This window comes from Cervus canadensis, chromosome 25 (assembly GCF_019320065.1).
Source record: "Cervus canadensis isolate Bull #8, Minnesota chromosome 25, ASM1932006v1, whole genome shotgun sequence".
Taxonomy (NCBI): Eukaryota; Metazoa; Chordata; class Mammalia; order Artiodactyla; family Cervidae; genus Cervus; species Cervus canadensis.
The window spans coordinates 52,065,026-52,085,124 of NC_057410.1; the positions used below are offsets into that span (position 1 = coordinate 52,065,026).

At 40.9% G+C, this 20,099-nt stretch overlaps 1 protein-coding gene across 1 annotated transcript in view; it reads right to left on the reverse strand.

Annotated features, from left to right (window-relative positions):
- TRHDE (thyrotropin releasing hormone degrading enzyme) overlaps positions 1 to 20,099 on the reverse strand; it is a 427,468-nt gene that overhangs the window by 395,254 nt on the left and 12,115 nt on the right. The window contains exon 2 of the mRNA XM_043447137.1: positions 18,292 to 18,565. Within this exon, the coding sequence (XP_043303072.1) occupies positions 18,292 to 18,565 (274 nt within the window). The remainder of the gene's footprint in view (positions 1 to 18,291; positions 18,566 to 20,099) is intronic.

The following is a 20,099-nucleotide window of genomic DNA, read 5'->3' on the forward strand; positions in this document are numbered from 1 at the left end:
ACCAGAGAGAGGGATGCTGCTGCACTTCATGCAACGCACAGGACAGACCTCCGCAACAAAATGCCATCCAATCCAAAATCTACAGGGCCAAGGTTGAGAAGGGTTGCTATTGTCCACTCAGTCACATGCCACTCTTTGCAACCTCATGGACTGCAGCATGCCAGGCCTCTCTGTCCTTCACTGTCTCCCAGAATTTGCTCAAACTCATGTCCATTGAGTTGATGATGCCATCAAACCATCTCATCCTCTGTCACCCCCTTCACCTCCTGCCCTCAATCCTTCCCAGCATCACGGACTTTTCCAATGAGAAGGGTACTCTTCCCCTGTAGACATGTGGACAGAATACCCAAGTACACATTCTATGAGAAACAGCTCACATCTAGCTAGATCACAAGCTCTGTGAAGAGAGAGGACGTGCTCACTGTGCACAGGGCTGTGTCTGCCCCTGTAAACACCGGCCTTAAGCATCTGTGAGACAGCGCAGTGGAGCAGTGAGGACCACAGGCTCTGCGGCAAGACTACCTGAGCTCCAGCTCCAGCGCAACATTTAAAGCAGTCTGATGATGGACAAGTTATGACACCTCTCTGAGCCTCTGTTTCCTTGTCTGTAGAATATAAAAACTGTGATAGAAATTTCCAAACATCACTGTTATGAAGATTAAATAAGATAATCCATGTAAAGATCTTAGAACAGTATCTGACACATAATAAATGATTAATAAAATAATGCTATTTTCAAATAAGTTAATCTGATGAATACATGAAGGATTTTATGAAGTTCCAAGAGTGCAGAAAATCTCTTCTCCATCTTTTAACCTCTTTGTCCTTTTCCTTCACCCCACCTTAAATCATAGCCTGATAACTAGTTGGAAATAATTGTATTTTTAAATATATAAACATAGATAATAGACATAGAATCTCCATGTCTTCAAATACATTTTTCTCTCTGGGTTTTTCCCTGCATGGGAGCAATTCTATAAATCTGAGACGATTCCATCTTCCCACCTATGACAGAACCACAGAGAAACATACCTCACACCCTTCTTCCTTCCTCAAATAATGAGCTTGTAATTCATTTCCACAATGTTGGTAATCACAGGAAACATAAACACTGAAAATTTCTGCAACACTTTCCACAGTGGCATTACACTGGAGTGTCAAGATGAAATAGCAGTGCTTCTCATCTTCCCCTCTGAACACTCCTCCTTGGCCTTTGAAAACTATCCTTTTTAAGCTGGTGCCACAAAGGCTCCCATTCTGCCCTCCTGTGCTCCTTCTCATCCTGCTCACTGACCTCCTCACTCGGGAGAGTGAGACCCAGAAACTCAGGCTTGTCGGTACAGCATCCTTACATGCCCAGCAATGTGATGGACACTTCTCTTCCACTGCCTCTTTTAAGTTTCTCAACAATGTTACTAGGCATGTATCACTATCCCCAGTCATATCAGAGAGTGTGGCTCTAATTAAGAAATCTGCCCTAGTCAGTGGTGAAATCCAAAATTCCACCCCCACCTGCCAAACACCAATGCAATTCGCACTGTGCTTCTTGGTCCAGCCTGTGCTTGACTCCTTGATGGCCTCCTAGAAAACACACATCACGTAATAGCATCTCTCCCCTTTGGACAGAGTCTCTTACCCAGGACTACTCCAAACACTCACACTGCCTGTCCCCAGAGGAAGGAGAAGGCAGAGAACTGCCTTCTCAGACATTGCCACAAGACCCTTCTGATGGATTTCTCATTGTCCAATGAATTACTAAAATAAAGAAATTAATAAGAATATGTCTCCTGTCAGGAAAAGGGTTACTGGTTCAAATGGTTGTTTTTTCCTTTCTGAAATGCTCAGAGACACAACTGCATTAATTCTAGGCATGTGTAGAGATAACCAAAGTTTCAACCTGACTCGCCATTTAAAAGATTCACATTTCATCAAAGAGACACACATAATAAATTTACCATATTAGGAAAAAAAGAACACTATATTTCTTCATTTTCTTTCTCTGGCATGACAGGCATGTATAGTGTAAGTCAGAGGGGAAGAAGGAAAGTGAAACGCTTCACTCGGGCCAAGCCTCCACCTGAACCTAGAACTCTATGGAGAAGAGAGAGAGAAAGGAAGAAAGAAGGGGGAAATGGGGAGGAGAAATTGGGAGGTTGAGATTGACATATACGTGTAAAAAATGGATAACTATTAAGAACCTACTGTATAGCATGGGATTGGGGGGAAAGACGGTACAGTCTCTCCAGGGGACACAGATTGTTAACCTTAAAAATGCATTCCGGTGTACATTAGGTGCAGACAGATATTGCTTGATTTCACTTATACAAGGTGCCTAGAATAGTCAAATTCAGAGAGTCAGAAAGTACACTGGTGGATGCCAGGGGTCAGGAGTGGGGAGGGCAAGTGGGGATTTAAGTGTTTAAGGGGGACAGAGCTTCAGTAGGAAGTGAAAAAGTTGGAGAGATGGGTGATGGTGAGAGTTGCACAAACATGTGAGGGTACTTAGCCCCACTGAACTGTGCAGTTAGTATGGTTAAACCAGTATTCTTTATACCGTGTGACTTTTACCACAATTTAAAAAAAAATTTTTTTAAAAAAAAAACAAGGGGAAAGAAAGCAAAGCAAAGAGGAAAACTACAAGAAGTAAAGAAGCATCGTCATCTCAGTTAAGCGACCTGAAACTCTGAGGGTTTGTTTCATTCACTTTTATTCCCTTGTCACCCAAATCAACACACTCATCAAGGCCTATTGATTTTTCCTTCAAGTGCATCTTAAAACATCCATGCTTTGAATATCTACTGAGTGACTGCTATGGGCAAAGAAATGTGGTATATACCAAGGAGTATACAGTATATACTTACATGATTTCTGTAAGCTGCGCAGGATACGTGTGTGTGTTGTATGATTATATGAATAATATAGTATATGAATGTATTTTTTGCTGGCAACAATTCTTATCCTCACAGATCTTTCAATCTCACAAGTTAAAAGAAAAAAAGATGTGCAGAAACTAACATAATTAATTTATTTAGACAATGATCCAAAGAGAGTTATAATTATAGGGCAATTACAGTTCAAAGAAGGGAAATAACCGAGCTGGGGCAAGGTTTCAGGCAGAAATGAAACCTAAAACTGCCTAGAACAGTTAAGCTCTTGTGCCTGGATAATTTTTCCGTTTTATCAATATTCTTTAAAATCTCAATTCAGTAATTAAAGTATAGGATTTCATGGAGTTATGTTTTAAAAAAATGTTTCATTGCCATGTGAAAAAGACATATGAAGGGTCAGTATATTTGCCTTCACCAGGTCTAAATCCCCACCATCCACGCTCGATCATGACCTTCTGGTGGGCTTTCAAAGCTCCAGGCTTTCCTCCCTTACCCTGGATCTGGCATACTTCCTCAAAATTAACATTTCTAAAAACCTCACTTTTATCCTGTCATTCCCTTATCCTTTGGGGACCCTGCCTTCTTGCCGTTTCTGACCTAGACTTGTCTTTCTGACCCCGCTCCACTGATTTCCCTTCCCTGCCGGCAGCCCCACCTTGCATCTCCGCTGGGACGCAGCCCAGCTGAACGGGAGCTCAGGAGGCCCGTCCTCAGGGCGGGCGTGACGCGTGAGCCCCGCCACTGTGGGCAAGCTAGGCATTCACTCTCAGAGCCTCATTCTCCTCCTCTAGAAAACAGGGACAGCAGCTCTTATCTCAAAATATTAAATGAATTATTAAACAGATCAGAGCCTGGCAGCTACTAAGTACTCAACAATGATGTCTGCTATTTATCTGATTCTTCCTGACAGAATATACTTCTTCTTTTTTTTTAATAAAGTCACACTGTTTTTCCTTTGAGAAACTCCCCCTCCTCAGATTCCCTCTGCCCCTATGAAGGCATCCCAGAATCTATTAATACCTCATCCATGGAGATGGGCGCTCTATTCAGGCAAAACAAATTGCTCCCTCTGTCTCCTGGGAACTTGGGGACTGCAACTCAAACATTCACATAACAGCATCCCCAAAAGACTGTTCATTGGTGACTGCTATCTAGATGCGCAAGGCGATCCTTCCCAAGACATAATTATTTAATTCTCCATTCCTCGGAGCTGGCCAGGATCCCACCATTGATTTTCTCTTTTGCTTAAGTTTTCCTGAGTTGCTTTCAGACACTTGCAACCAACTATTAATAACTGATACATTAATCTTCTCACTCCGAAGAAAATTCCGTGGCCATCCCTTCTGTAGACACTCTCCTCATCTCACAAAGAAAGACTCTCTAATTTGCCTTTCACGTATCCATATCCACCCTTCCCTCAAGATCCAAACTCCTCAGTAAATGCCTGTCCACACGGATCTCCTTCTCTGTTCTTCCATATCTAACATCTAACCACGGATTTTATCTTCCCATTATAAAATAGCACCTTTAACCATCCAGTGTGTGGTAATGTATTTACCTTGTATAATCAACTGGCTCCTAAACTCTTTGGAAATAAAACCTATATCTTATACACTGGTTCTGTGCAGTATTTAACCCTGAGGGGACACTGGGTATCTATTATTAGCTTTCTGATTGGCTAATCACAAAAAGTTGAGAATTTTTCATCTCCTCGTCACTCAAAGTCCCACATCTTTGTGAACTTCTTATGAATTCTGCTCAGCCTGTTCTCTCTTTAGTCATCCTAATTACACCAGAATTTTCCAATTTTCTCAGTTTATTATTGGACACAGTTGCCTAATATAGCTTTGTGAATGGATAAAGCAATGGTTTTCTATGGTTTTAAGAAATATGAAAAGAAATAAGTAATTTTCAGTGCCATGAGAACAGTACATTTGCTTGGTGGTTGGTTTTAGGTGTTCACCAGTTCCTCCCCAAATTAAACCTAATCAGAAAACAGCAACATCTTAGAGACCCAGTAAGTTTCCTGCCATCTGGTCTGAAAAGGAAGTCAAGAAACATTAGTAGGTGGCAGTGGCTGAAGACAGTATTAATAGTACTCTGGATATTTTTTCACTCTGAATATTCAGCTTTATGTATCCAGCTAAGTACAAGGACCTTCCAGGAATACTATCTGAATCTTCAGCACAGAATTTTCCTCTTTGTTTCATGCAAGTTCCATCTCCGGAAATAGTAATGTCTTAACCAAATACCCTAGCTAGTCTCTGAAATTTGACATCAAATCTTATAAGAATCACTTGAATCTCAGTAACATCAACCTTTAGAATATAATTTTCTTTCATTTTTTGTTTTATGTCATGTTTACCCAGAGTTTTTTCCTCCGGACTGAAGCACATTTTGTGTCCAAGACCAGACATGAACATCTGTTTATTTTTTTCATGTCGCCCATGGTTTAAGCCTCTCGAATTGTTTGCCATACACATGATTACTGCCTGTTCCTTGATCTTTAGGAAAGTCAACAAGACCAGCATGGCAGCCTTAACCGAAGAGGAAAGCAGATCCTTAACCAAGTAATGGAGGGAAGGAACTGAGAGTCTTTTGGCAAAGATGATAAGGCATTTTGTATTATCTCCATGCTTCCACAGAGAGCTCTTGATACGCTCTGAGGCCCTCCCAAGCTCAGATCCTCTAATGGTCCCCTTTTCTTAAAGGATAAAATCAAAACTCCTTAACATGACATACAAATCCCTTCATGACCTGGCCCCTGCATAAATCTCCAACATCATCTCTCACCACTTTCTTCCTCAATACTATAAAATATTCTACCTCCCTTGGCTTGGGCCAAACAGTTTTTTAAAGTAAAAGTTCTAAGGAACTAGAAGTAAAATAAAAAAAGAGGAACAAAAATTGGCAAAAATAACTCTGAAGTCACAAGGAAAGTACACAGCAAAGGAAGGAAAAGGAGCCTCTTGGATTATTAGTTTCTATGTTATCATGTTACTCTAGGGCTTGCTAGATGGCACTAGTGGTAAAGAATCTGCCTGCTTGCCAGTGCCAGAGACCTGGAGAAACAAGAGACTAGGCTTCAGTCCCTGGGTCAGGATGATCCCCTGGAGAAAGGCACAGCCACCCACTCCACTATTCTTGCCTGGAGGATCCCGTGAACCGAGGAGCCTGCAGAACTACAGTTCATGGTGTCGCAAAGAGTCAGACATTACTGACGCGACTGAGCACATTCCCACGGCATGCGTGTTCCTCTAGACGTGCCATGAGCGTATCTAAGAGGTAACTGGACTGATGGGCCCCATTGCAACCACCCAAAATTTCAGCAAGAAGACTGAGGAAAGGAGGATCACAGCCAGAGTCATCTCTTTCCCCTCAACCAAGAGAGAATGGACCTGGCTACACACCACATCATCCATCACACACATCATCATGATTAAACATAACGCCAACCATGAATATTCTACATGACTAAATGGTTCTGTTTCATAGGTTTGTTTTCACTTGAACCCTTTTCCTTAGCTTCTATTAGTCTCTTCAATACATGGGGCTCTTAAGATTCAGGGCAGTTGATAAAATTGTGGATTATACAACAAAACTCATAATCATTCATCACTTAATCCACCATCAGTCCAGGCCAGCCAGCAGGAGATGGAGATTTGCTAAGGCACACTCCGTTACACCAACATCTCAATGGAAACCTTGGAGCAGGACAGTCATATAATCTCCTCCACCCACTAAATTCTGCCTACTCAGCCCCCTCTCTCTTCTGTTGTGGACATGTCCCTCCAGGCTAGCGTTCTACCCTTCGTATCAACAGCTCTCAGCCTTTACGCAAACCCCTGATTCTGCTACCACTGTTCACCGTCACTCCAGCTCAGCCGCTCAATCGTGTCCAACTCTTTGCGACTCCATGAATCGCAGCACGCCAGGCCTCCCTGTCCATCACCAACTCCCGGAGTTTACTCAAACTCATGCCCATTGAGTCAGTGATGCCATCCAGCCATCTCATCCTCTGTCTTTCCCTTCTCCTTCTGCCCCCAATTCCTCCCAGCATCAGGGTCTTTTCCAATGAGTCAGCTCTTCGCATGAGGTGGCCAAAGTATTGGAGTTTCAGCTTCAACATCAGTCCTTCCAATGAACACCCAGGACTGATCGCCTTTAGGATGGACTGGTTGGATCTCCTTGCAGTCCAAGGGACTCTCAAGAGTCTTCTCCAACACCACAGTTCAGAAGCATCAATTCTTCAGTGCTCAGCTTTCTTTATAGTCCACCTCTCACATCCATACATGACCACTGGAAAAGCCATAGCCTTGACCAGATGGACCTTTGCTGGCAAAGTAATGTCTCTGCTTTTTAATGTGCTGTCTAGGTTGGCCATAGCGTTTTTTCCAAGAAGCAAGCATCTTTTAATTTCATGGCTACAATCACCATCTGCAGTGATTTTGGAGCCCAACAAAATAAAGTCTGTCACTGTTTCCATCGTTTCCCCATCTATTTGCCATGACGTGATGGGACCAGATGCCATGATCTTAGTTTTCTGAATGTTGACTTTTAAGTCAGCTTTTTCACTTTCTTCTTTTGCTTTCATTAAGAGACTCTTTAGTTCTTCTTCACTTTCTGGCATAAGGGTGGTGTCATCTGCGTATCTGAGGTTATTGATATTTCTCCTGGCAATTCTGATTCCAGCTTGTGGTTCATCCAGTCTGGCACTTCGCATGATGAACTCTGCATATAATTTAAATAAGCAGGGAGACAATATACAGCCTTTATCTACTCCTTTCCTGATTTTGAACCAGTCTATTGTTTCATGTCCAGTTCTAACTGTTGCTTGCTGACCTGTATACAGATTTCTCAGGAGGCAGGTAAGTGGTCTGGTATTCCCATCTCTTGAGGAATTTTCCACAGTTTGTTGTGATACACACAGTCAAAGGCTTTGGTGTAGCCAATAAAGCAGAAGTAGATGTTTTTCTAGAACTCTCTTGCTTTTTCGATGATCCAACGGATTTTGGCAATTTGATCTCTGGTTTCTCTGCCTTTTTAAATCCAGCTTGAACACCTGGAAGTTCACGGTTCACATATTGCTGAAGCCTGGCTTGGAGAATTTTGAGCATTACCCTGCTAGCATATGAGACGAGTGCAATTGTGCAGTAGTTTGAATATTATTTGGCATTGCCTTTCTTTGGGCAGTTTTCTTTGAAAACTGACCTTTACCAGTCCTGTGGACACATGACATGAAAAGGTCAAAGGTTTGCTCACATTCTCATCTATATTTAGATCCTCTCTCAACCACCTGCAGAGCCATAGAGGGATCAGCTCTTTCCTGACTTTCTACTGCTGCTTTTATACCCCAATTTGTGGCTCAGGTAGTAAAGAATCCGCCTGCAATGTGGGAGACTTGTGTTCAATCCCCGGGTTGGGAAGATCCCCTGGAGAAGGGAAAGGCTACCCACTCCAGTATTCTGGCCTGGAGAATTCCATGGACTGTATGGTCCATGGGGTTCAAAGAGTCGGACACGACTGAGCGACTTTCACTTTCACTTTCTCCACTTTTATGGAAAAACTCTTCTCTTTTGGAGTTAATGCAGCTCACTAATTTTCTTCCCCATCTAGGTCTCCAACCGTGACACTCACACTTCAGAAGTCTAAAGCCTGGCTTAAGGCTGCCCTACTCAAGGATTCCCTCTCAATGGTTTTGATGTTTGTTCTAACGTGATCTCACTGCTACTTTATCTCAGCTGTCTCCATGATTGTGTCTTTAATCACCTTCCATCCAACTTTGCAATAACATTATGCCAACTCCACTAAACTGCAGTGAGAATTCCTCCAACTCACCCTGAAACCTGAAACCTTCCTAAGACAGCTTCCCACCTCACCCACTTCATCACACTAGTCTGACTTTTATTCTCATGGTGACTGCTATTCCTCTGTCCCAATCCATTTTCCATGACCATCACTCCCATCTGGGTTTGAGAAAGTCAATTCGTAGGCAGGTCGATAAGAAATCCGGGGTCCCCAAGGAGGAGAGAGGGGTCTGGGGTTCTCAAGGAGGAGGAGAGGACAAACTTTTTTTTTTCTCTACACTCCTTACTCTTAGTCACATAAAATGCTTTTTTTTTTCTTTAAGCCTGGAACTGATGATTACACAACTCAGTTTAAACTCTGTACTAAGGATTAAATAACAACAATGTATCCTGCTTGAGGACAGTTTCTCCTTCCTGAAAACCTTCTGGCTAATCCTGTTATCTTAAAACTTAAATTATGGGAGTGGGTCTATTAAGATCTTTACAACCTTGAGACATTCTTTTGAGTTATTGTAATAACAAATTTTAAAAGTATATATAACTCCCTTGCTTAGACTAGCGAGGGGGGCGCTCTCCATTCCCCTTCTGATGTCTGTGCCAGAAGCATTCTCAGTCCCTTTTTATACTTTAATGAAACTCTGCTACACAAAAGCTCTTGAGTGATCAAGCCTGGTCCCTGGTCCTAAAGTTAAATCTTCTTTTTTGGAAATCACGAATCTGACACCGTTCACCGTAAGCTATCAGGTTCCCCTGCTTCTCTACCTCTCTGGGAACCGCTGCCCATACTTTCAACAATGTTTCACTGTCACTAAGTGTCGAATCCTCTTGATGGCTGGCCGCATGAGTCTTGTGCAGTCTCCCAGGTGGAGTCTCCCACATCTGCTTTCTTTATCCCTATTCCTTGGCTCTGAAAACTTACAGAACAGTACAAAGGAGTATTGGATATTTCCCCTACAAAAGCAAGCTACTGAACATCTGGTAGCTCTATGACAACTGTCAGAAAACTTTTTAGGGGCTTCCCTGGTGGCTCAGTGGTAAAGAATCTGCCTGCAAATCCAAGAGACACAACACAGATTCAATCCCTGATCCAGGAAGATCTAACAAGACATTGAGCAGCTGAGCCCACAGGCAACTATTGGGCCTGTGCTGTGGAGCCTGGAGTCACAAGTACTGAGCCCACGTTTCGCAACTCCTGAAGCCTGTGCGCCCTGGAGCCCACGCTCTCTGAGAAGCCCCTGCAATGAGTAGCCCATGCACCGCTACCAGAGAAAAGCACCAGAGAAAAGCCTGGGTAGCAACCAACACCCAGCACAGCCAAAAATAAACAAACAAATAAAATTATTTTTTAAAAAAGAAAAGTTTTGTTTTTCTCTTATACAGATTTAGCACTGCTGTATCTAAAACTCACTTGCACTAGGCTCTGCATACATGTATTTTCTTTTCCTTTCCCTTAACTAGCACTCTTAAGGACACAGTCTTAAGGACACAGTCTACAATCATTGCCTCCATTTCTTCACTCTATACTCACTCCTTAACAAAAGCCATTGGTTCTATTCCTACCATACTAATAAAATGTAAGAAGGTACATCAACTGTATTTTTTTTTCCTTTTTAATTTCTCAAACTCCTTGACTCCAACAAATGCCTGACCTGGCCACATAGCCTGCTGACAAGAATACAGACCTGACTGGATGACCCAAGCCTGGCTCAGGCATATCTCTCATGTAGCAGAGGTTAAGTTGGGCCCCAAGATTCCAAGACAGACACCCACATGGCAGCCAGCCCAGGCCCACAAGCCCAGCTATCACCAGCCAATGAGCACTCGGAGTCATTCCATTCCTGGTAGATGACAGAGACAATCCCTGGTCATTTCTCCTCCTCCGTACCTGATCCTCCAGAGCCTAGAGACTGAACTGAATCCAGTTCCCTATTTTCAGTAAAACCCTCAGTATTCAACTCTCCTGAACAACACCTTCCAACAAAGTCCTTAAAAAGTGAGGATATGTGTTTTGCAACATTTGCTACTTACAGTCAATACTGGTCAAAATTACTTCTCACGAATTTTTATGCCAAATTTTTATTTTACTCCTGGGTTGGAAGATACCCTGGAGAAGGAAATGGCAACCTACTCCAGTATTCTTCCCTGGAGAATCCCATGGACAGAGGAGCCTGGCGGGCTACAGTCCATGCAGTCAAAAGAGTTGGACATGACTTAGAGACTAAACCACCACCACCATTAAGCTAACCAAAAAGTTTTGGAAACTCCTGACATCATGACTTCTCTGAAGGGATTCACTTATTTAGACATACACTGGATTTTCACTATCTCCCATTTTTTATATGCAATAGGAATGGCTGATCTTACAAAGATGAGCAAGATACAGTGCCTGACTTCAAAGAATTCAGTCTAGAGGAACAAAGAGGCCAGCAAGAAAGGACTATAAACAGGAGGATAATGACTGTGAGAGATGAGTATACAAAGTCTCCTAGGGGATTCTAAGACAAAGAGGATTATTTCTTCTTGGGATAATCAAGAAGCCTCCACTTATATTCCTGAACAGATTGTAATCCAACCCTTTTGTCATTACTTTTTCTTTCTCTGTGGACCATTACTATATTTGTAATGCAGTCTAAACAAAAGAACTCTTAATATTAACATGGATTTTTTAATATGAATTTTTTAAGTGCTTAGAGTACATTAACCTATACTCCGCCACTTCTGTTAAAATGAGACCTAAATTTTATTTCCAGTAGGAAACAACATAGAATGATTACATGTTTTAAGTGTATATACTAGAGCTCTCATTAGAACTCTAGTATCAGAAATGTGCATCACATGTATGAGTAAGTATACTTTCCTAGGTACAGGTGTGTGTACACACACACCATCACTGTCAATTTTATGTATCCTTCCTATTTTAATCAGTCCACACACGAAAAAAAATGAAGAGTATATTTGCGGCACTTGCAGTTGCTTTTCACTCGGCAGCTCTTCTTCGGTAATTCCTCTTTTTTTGCAACTCACAGTCCCATCCATAAGGTGAAACAGAAGATGTCATTTTCCTGTGATGTGTATCCTCTAGACACAGTGTCCAGAGACGATCTCATGACTCAAACAAGGACAGCCGATACACTTCCTGTGAGTTTGGAAATTTGTAAACGGCAGTTTCCCTCTTAGGGCCTGCATGGCAATATACAAAAAACTTGGGAACTTCTGGAAGCAAAATTCTACCACGTGCGTCAGAGAAACACCTGATGCACAAGAACAGAGGAAGCCTGTCCTCAGAGAGAGAGTAAATCAGAGCAGAAGGAGCACTGACAAGGATCTGAAGCAGCATTTCCAAATATCTCACTGTGCTCAGTTTCAGGTCTGCCCCTCACCCGGAATTCTTTGACACACTCCATTTTTTCTTACACATTTCCCTTTTTGCTTAAGCTCAGATTGAGTTTCCTACTCTTGCTAATTAAAAAAAAAAAAAAAAGCTGGCTAATAAAATTCTACATAACCAGTTATAACAGGAAGAAGAGACCACTCGGGTAGTGTAGAGTGTGCATCCAACAGACTGGCCAAAAAAAAACCAAAGCTCTCATTGGTTGTGAGAATCAGTTCAGAATACATAGTGAATCTGGAGGGCAGAAACTATAGAGTTATTATTACTCTAAACCTTAAAGTCATTCTTGACTCTTAGTCTTCTGCTTCCTCAATGTTCACTTTTTTTATATTTTATCCCTCACCAAGTCCTACCAATTCTTTCTTTAAAATGCCTCTTATAACTACACTATCTTATCTATTTAAATTATAACTACTCTAGTCCAGACTTTCTTAGCTAAATGGACCCCTATTCCCAGTCTCCTCACGTGCACATATTTTGCATGCTTCTCTCAAGGAGATTTTAAAAACTACACATGTCATGCTTCCAGGTCTTAAATTTCCAGTGGATCTTACTGTTAACTGAATGATAATTTTAAAACAGACATAAACCCTTTTACAATCTAGATTTCCATCTACCTCTCAAACTTACATATCCCTTCTCCTTTCTATGACTTCAGAATATATCATCAATTTGTCATCATCAGAGTGAGCACCACATGTCAGGTCCTGTGCTTGTGACTTTATGATCTCTATAACACTTAGAACAACTGTGGTGGTTTCCAAGCAAGCCTTCAAATTCTTTGACGCTGTTCCCACTGAAAGATGGCGACTATGTCCCGACTGCTAGAATCTAAGTTTGTAAGTAACAGAATGCAGCAACAGTGATAATGTTTAACCTGGTAGACTAGGTCAGGAAAGAAAACATAACCTCTGCCCGGCTACAAGGAAGAGAGAGAGAAAAAAAAAAAGATGGTGACTAACTCAATCTACGTAACCATTTATAATGGAAAGAGCAGGCAGTGTAAATCTCTTGGTACACTCACCTTTGGAGGCTTGAGTCACCAGTAACAAGTCTGAAATACCAGGCTGCAAGGAAGCTCAGGCCTCAAAGGGAGACCATTCATAGGTGATCCAGATAAGGGCCCCAACTGAGATCCCGGCAACAACCAACGACAAGCACAGAAAGTTACTGCAGACTGGCCTCCGATGACTCTGGCCCTCAGCTGTTGGGTCATTCCCGGGAGTCAAGCTTTCCCGGCTGAGACAGCAAAGAACAGAGATGAATCATACCCTGCTCCATGCTGTCCGTACTCCTGACCCACAGAATGCAACAGGCACAAGCACTGGTTATTCTGTTTTATTGCTAAGATTTAGAGTGACTTAGCACAAGCACTGGTTATTCTGATTTATTGCTAAGATTTAGAGTGACTTATCATTCAGCAATACCAACCGGAAACTATCTTAGTACCTGGGAGTGGGGCACCCTCAACAAAAGCCTGAAAACATGTGACATTGGCTTTGGGACTGAACTGCTGGCAAAAGCTGGAAGACCCTTGAGGGGATCCTCTAGCCAAAGATTTATAGCCCTTGAGGAAGCTGGTGGTGGCAGCTTGAAAGACATTAAGGTAAATGTATTGGAAGCTGAAATTTCGAAAGAGGACCTTTGTTATTAAGTGAAAGAAAGTTTGGCAACGCTGTTGCATGTAGTACCATGGAAAATAAGAAATAATTATTAAAACATATTTTCAAGCTAATTCTCCCTGGATATGAAAAATACAAACCAGGAGACATGAGCTTCAGAACAAACTACCCAGTTTCCAAGCAAAACAGAAGAAACAGAAAAGAGCCAGGCTTTGATGAGCTCGAAATTAACACACTTTATGGCAAAATAGTCTTAAAATAAATGCCCTTAGGGAAAAAAAAAAAAATGCAGGTCACTGTCGGGAACACATGATGAAGCCAAAGATGTGACTTCAGAAACTACTGGGACTTCAGACACTCTTAATGTGATGACCCCTGGATTACATGCTCAGGCTATCCTTAAGTGACTCACTTGCAATTATTAAAATGTGATAGAAGTGATATATATATATGTATGTATATTCAGACGCTCAGTTGTGTCCAACTCTTTGAAACCCTATGGACTGTAGTCCTCCAGGCTTCTCTGACTATGAGGTTTTCTAGGCAAGAATACTGGAGGGAGTTGCCATTTCCTTCTCCAAGGGATCTCCCCCAACCAGGGATTCAACCTGGGTCTCCTACATTGCAGATGGATTCTTTACCAGCTGAACCACCAGGAAAGCCCAATATGCTGTGTGACCCCAGAGGATAAGTCACCAGTGGCCATAGAGCTTTCACATAGTTCTTTTAAGACACTCATCTTTAGAACTCTGAACAACCATATAAGAAATCCAACAAGCCTGAGGCCACGATGCTGTGAGCAAGCCCAGACCGTATGGAAAGGCCACACATAAATGCTGTGGTCAGATGTCCTATTTGATATCCCAGAAGACTAACAGAACAATCATCAGACAAATTAGTGAAGATGGTCCAGATGATCCTGGCTTCAAGCTGTCAAGTCAGCCATCAGGTCTCCCCAGCTGAGCCCCTTGACATCACTGAGCAAAGACAAAGTGTTTCTGTTGGGTCTTTTAAATTTCTGACCCACTGAAACTCTGAAAGCAATAAAATGCTTGTTTTTATGGCACTAAACTCTGTGATAGCTTGCTGAAGGAATAAATGAATGAACAAACGTTGCCAAGTGAGAATGTGAGCCTGCTGTCACAAGATTTCCCAATTTTTCAAGAGAAGCCAGATATAAATAATGTTATGTGCCATTTCCCAATTTCTAAATGTTGCCAACTAACTAGAAAAATGCTAAGCCATTCTGGGGATGGGTAAACTTAACATGGCACCCCACTCCAGTCCTCTTGCCTGGAAAATCCCATGGACGGATAAGCCGGGTAGGCTGCAGTCCATGGAGTCGCGAAGAGTCGGACATGACTGAGCGACTTCACTTTCACTTTTCACTTTTATGCGTAGGAGAAGGAAACGGCAACCCACTCCAGTGTTCTTGCCTGGAGAATCCCAGGGATGGGGTCGCACAGAGTCGGACACGACTGAAGTGACTTAGCAGTAGCAGCAGGAAACTTAACATTCGACAGGTATGGATTCCACTTAAAAGTTGCCCTTCACTCACACTATTGGAAGGATCTTAGACTTTCTTAATCTTCTTAATTACTTAGGATAGTGTTTTGCAAGGGCTTCCCTGGTGGTTCAGGTGATAAAGAATCTCCTTGCAATGCAGGAGAGCCAGGTTTGATCCATGGGTCAGGAAGATCCCCTGGAGAATGGAACGGCAACCCACTCCACTATTCTTGCCTGGAGAATTCCATGGATAAAGGAGTCTCGCAGTCCACAGGGTTGCAAAGAGTCGGACACAACTGAGTAACTAATTAGTGCCTTGCAAAATACACATAACTTGATAAGCAAATAATGATGCTTCAAGTACTTGACGCTCTGCTTCCATTCAGCTGTATATTAAGATGCTACTCAAGTTACTCTCTCATATTTCAAAGGAAACTGCTTCAGTTTCTGATTCAAAATGATCACCTGGATTTCATATGACCATCCCACACCCGAGATTCTAAAGGTAAACTTCCACTCCTAGCTGTTAAAGAGTTCAGAAATGTCATTCCATGTGTTCTCAGTAATAAAGAGGAACAGCAATAAAAAGAAAACAGACTGGATTTCCATGGGGTGACAAAACAAGAGAACCAGGTTTTACATTTTAGTTCCACAGTTGATAAATAAGGGCTCCCAACAGCAATCTTGCTTTCCTTTTTACTACTGTTAGTATTTTTAGATTATACAACAAAAATTTTATTTCAGTTGACCTTCCAACGTTCTCTAGTAGCATGCTTTCTCTTTTCTCCATAAAAATAATTAAGTAGGAATTTTTTAATGCTTACTAATTACTTGAATTCTTAACTCTAATAAAAGTCACATCTAAATAATTGGGGTGTATCTGATTCTAAAACATGGTTCACTTAGCAACAAGTATAATTGTGTAGAGCTGAGAATACTTTTAGGATAAAGAAATCATACTAGGAGAAAAACACTTCCAATGTACCCTATGCTCCTAAGAGACCCACAGCAACTCTCATCAACTTTTGAAGATGTAAAAGGAAATGAAATATATTAGTATTCCTTTTCTTTGTACAGTCCAACATGAATAGCCTTGTAGTATCTATCCATAGGAGATATCAAGAAATACCAGAGGAATTCAACATATTAAATAAGTATAAGTCCAAAAGAGCAAAATGTCTTTTTTCTAGTCTTCTACAGTCAGTATTTAGGGGTATTATTTTTAATGATTATGTAGATTAACCCACCATATGCAGTTAATAATGGCATTAATTTTGTATGCAAGCAAATTTTATCTTTTAAATAGGCTCTGTGGTGATTTAAATTGAAAGTTAACAGTGAGAAAAATTTATTTATCCAAACCTATTATTCAAAATTTAGGCGTTATAAAGCTATGGACTTCCTACAGAATAAGAAAATAGATTTCTATTCACTTTTTCTGTTATGTCTTGAGTAACACCAATACAATGCCCGTTGGATGTAAAGAACCATTACCTGAACTCTCATATAGACACACAGGTGAAATGGTAAATACAGCATGAGGCAGGGTGTGGGGGCTGAGAGCCCAAAATGTAGGGTCATACCATAAGAAGTTAGTCTTGCAGCCCTACCACTCACTTACCTTTTGCTCTGATAAAGTTATTTCACCTCTTTAAACCTAAATTGTGCATGCTAAGTCTCTTCAATCATGTCCGACCCTTTGCGACCCCATGGACCATACACCACCAGGCTCCTCTGTCCGTGGGATTCTCCAGGCAAGGATGCTGGAGTGGGTTGCCATTTCCTCCTCCAAGGGATCTTCCCGACCCAGGGATCAAACCCACATCTCTAATGTCTCCTGTATTGGCAGGCAGGTTCTTTACCACTGGCGTCACCTAAATTTATTTGCTTGGAAAAATGGAATTATAATACCTTGCTTTAGGGTTGACATGATATTTAAAATAAATGCATATTTATTGCGTGAGCCATGGAAATGAAGAGAAAGTTGTTAAGTGAGCATGGCCTGCTTTAGTCTGATTAATCCAAGACAATAGCATGTTAAAAGCACCTGAAATAATGGTGTCACAAATGGTAATGATCACAAAGAATCCAATTGACTTTTGTTATAAATTTAAGACACAGAGTGAATTCTCTAGGCTTCCTATATAACACCCTTCTCTAAGTACATATTTCTATACACATGGGTGCTATGGGTTAAAAGAAGCTTCATACATTACAGAAATTCTAGCACATCAGCAGAGAATTTAGGTGCAAAAATGTTCACTGAGCATTGTCATTAGTCACTGAAAAATCAGGCAACATTAAATTGTTCATCTATAGGAGGAAGGGAAATTTTAATATATTCATTCAACCACTCTATCCAGATAAGCCACAAAAACATAATTTTAAGCAAAAAATGAAATCAAATAAAAATAAGTTGAAGAAATGATCATGTATAATATAAAACCACTTTTATGAAATTTTAAAGCATGGAATTATTTAAACAGATTTATACTTAATAATGAATAATATACCTAATTGTGTGATAATAGGCATAGAAATGACAAAAGTTAAATTCAGGGCCAGGTAGGAGGTAGGAGACAAGGCAATAATATCAGGCAGGGGTCCACAGAGGGCTTCAATTCTATCCAACATGTTTCACTTTTTCAAAAATTAAATGAGACTGGAAAAAGGTGGTAAAATGTTTAGATTCTATAGAGCTGGCTAGTAGGTATATGGAGCTTATAATATTCTCCACATTTTCTTTATATGTGAAATATTTTATAATAAAAAGAAGTTTTACCATCATATAAATAAAAACAGGCAATTTCCCATAACAGACAACAGCTGTTGCTGAGATAATCAGGTGATCAAAAGGAACAGGAATGTCAGGGGTGGGAAAGAGATTAAATTAATAAGAAGGCTGGGTAAGGAAGAGAAGTTCCTCTCTGACTCTGAAACCAAGAAGATAATTTTCCTTCCAAGGATTAAGAAAAGAATTCAGCTATATAAGATGGGAAGAAGAAAAAAATGATTTATTGTTAATCGAGATATCAGCGTATATTATCCAAAAACAACATTAAGCTTAAAATACTTACTACAACCCCACTCTTGGTGGTAGTTTCTCTGTATGTGAAGTTGCAAATTGCCCAGGCTAAATAGTATGTGGACATGAGAGGGGTCTGTGAAAAGTGATCCGTAACCCATCCATCTTCCTCAAACACGGAAGTTTCCACTGGCATATTGGATAAAGATAAATAGCTTGCTTGATGCTTGATGCTGATTTTGAAAGTAGCCTTGTAGATTGGCTCGTCAAAACAAGGAAATGCCTTTCTGGCATGTGTAGGTGAAAACTGAGTGACACCAAGGAATCTGGAAAAAAGAAAATGACATTCTCAGTAACATTTATGACTTAAGTTATGACCACTTTATATAATTCTGTTAATAAAATACATTTGCAAATTACAAGACACTTTTTTCCTGAACCAAACTTAAGTACATGAATGGTACAAAAGCATACTTCATGCATATTTCCCCAACAACAAAAAATTTTCAGGAAACTTTTTGTCTCAACTAAAGTAAATTCTCTAAACCCAGTGAAAGTGAAAGTCGCTCAGTTGTGTCTGACTCTTTGCGACGCCATGGACTATACAGTCCATGGAATTCTCCAGGCCAAAATACTGCAGTGGGTAGCTTTTCCCTTCTCCAAGGAATCTTCCCAACCCAGGGGTTGAACCCAGGTCTCCCGCATTGCAGGTGGATTCTTTACCAGCTGAGCCACCAGGGAAGCCCAGAGTTGTGCTTATTGGGCAAAACTGACACGTTACAGAAAAACAACTCGTCGTCATATTGGAAAATATTAGAAAACAGTCATTCTCCCTTGTGGTATGCCTCTCTCTCCTCTCTGAAACTTTCAACCAGTAAAGACAATGAAATCAAATCCAAAAGTTGTCATTAGACACAAGTAAGACACAGATGATCACTAAGAAACAGCTACATCCTCAAACTTCAGCGAGACGTGGCCTGGTTTTGTTAAGGAAAAGGACTTTGAAACCTGACAAAACGTGGTCTGCATTCTGACTCCACAACATCTCTTAACCATATCATCTTGGATGATTACTAAATTTCTGTAAGGTGCAGCTATTCATTGCTTAAAAAGAAATAACCATGCCCAACTTAAAAAGCATCGCAAAGCTTAGTAGAATGGAAAAGGAGGATGTAAAGGTGTGACTAGATGAACAGCAGGCAGGTAATAAATGGCAGCCACTGGTTCACAGCATCTTCGACCTTTCTTAGAATGATATAACATACATTTACACAGAATAATCCAGAGACCAATGGCTTTTACCACTCACAATATATATTTGCTATATATGTTATTACATGTTAATATAATAAGATAATTAATATAATAAATATCTGTATAGTAAATATGCATGTCAATATGTGCATATATATATCATATTGAATCCACTCTGGTTTTCAGATCAAGCTGTAAAGTTGTAGCTCATTTAAACTCTAGAAACACCCTCTGCATTTTTTCAAATCAAAATACCCAAACTACGTACTTGAAGACAGACACTCCTTTAACTTAAAAAGAGGGCCATTATTTGTGAAAAGATTCCTACGTTAATTACACTTTTTATATGTGTGTGTGCGGTTAGTCCCTCAGCTGTGTCCTACTCTTTGCCACCCCGTGGACTGTTGCCCTCCAAGCTCCTCTGTCCATAGGATTTCCCACAGGAGAATTCTGGAGTGAATTGCCATTTCCTTCCCCAGGGGATCTTTCTGACGAGATTGAATCTGGGTCTCCTGCATTGAAGGCCGATTCTTTACCACTGAGCCACTGTAGAAGCCCCAAACTTTTTAAATAATACTAGTTAAAACTGTAGCTAAGGCAAGTCAA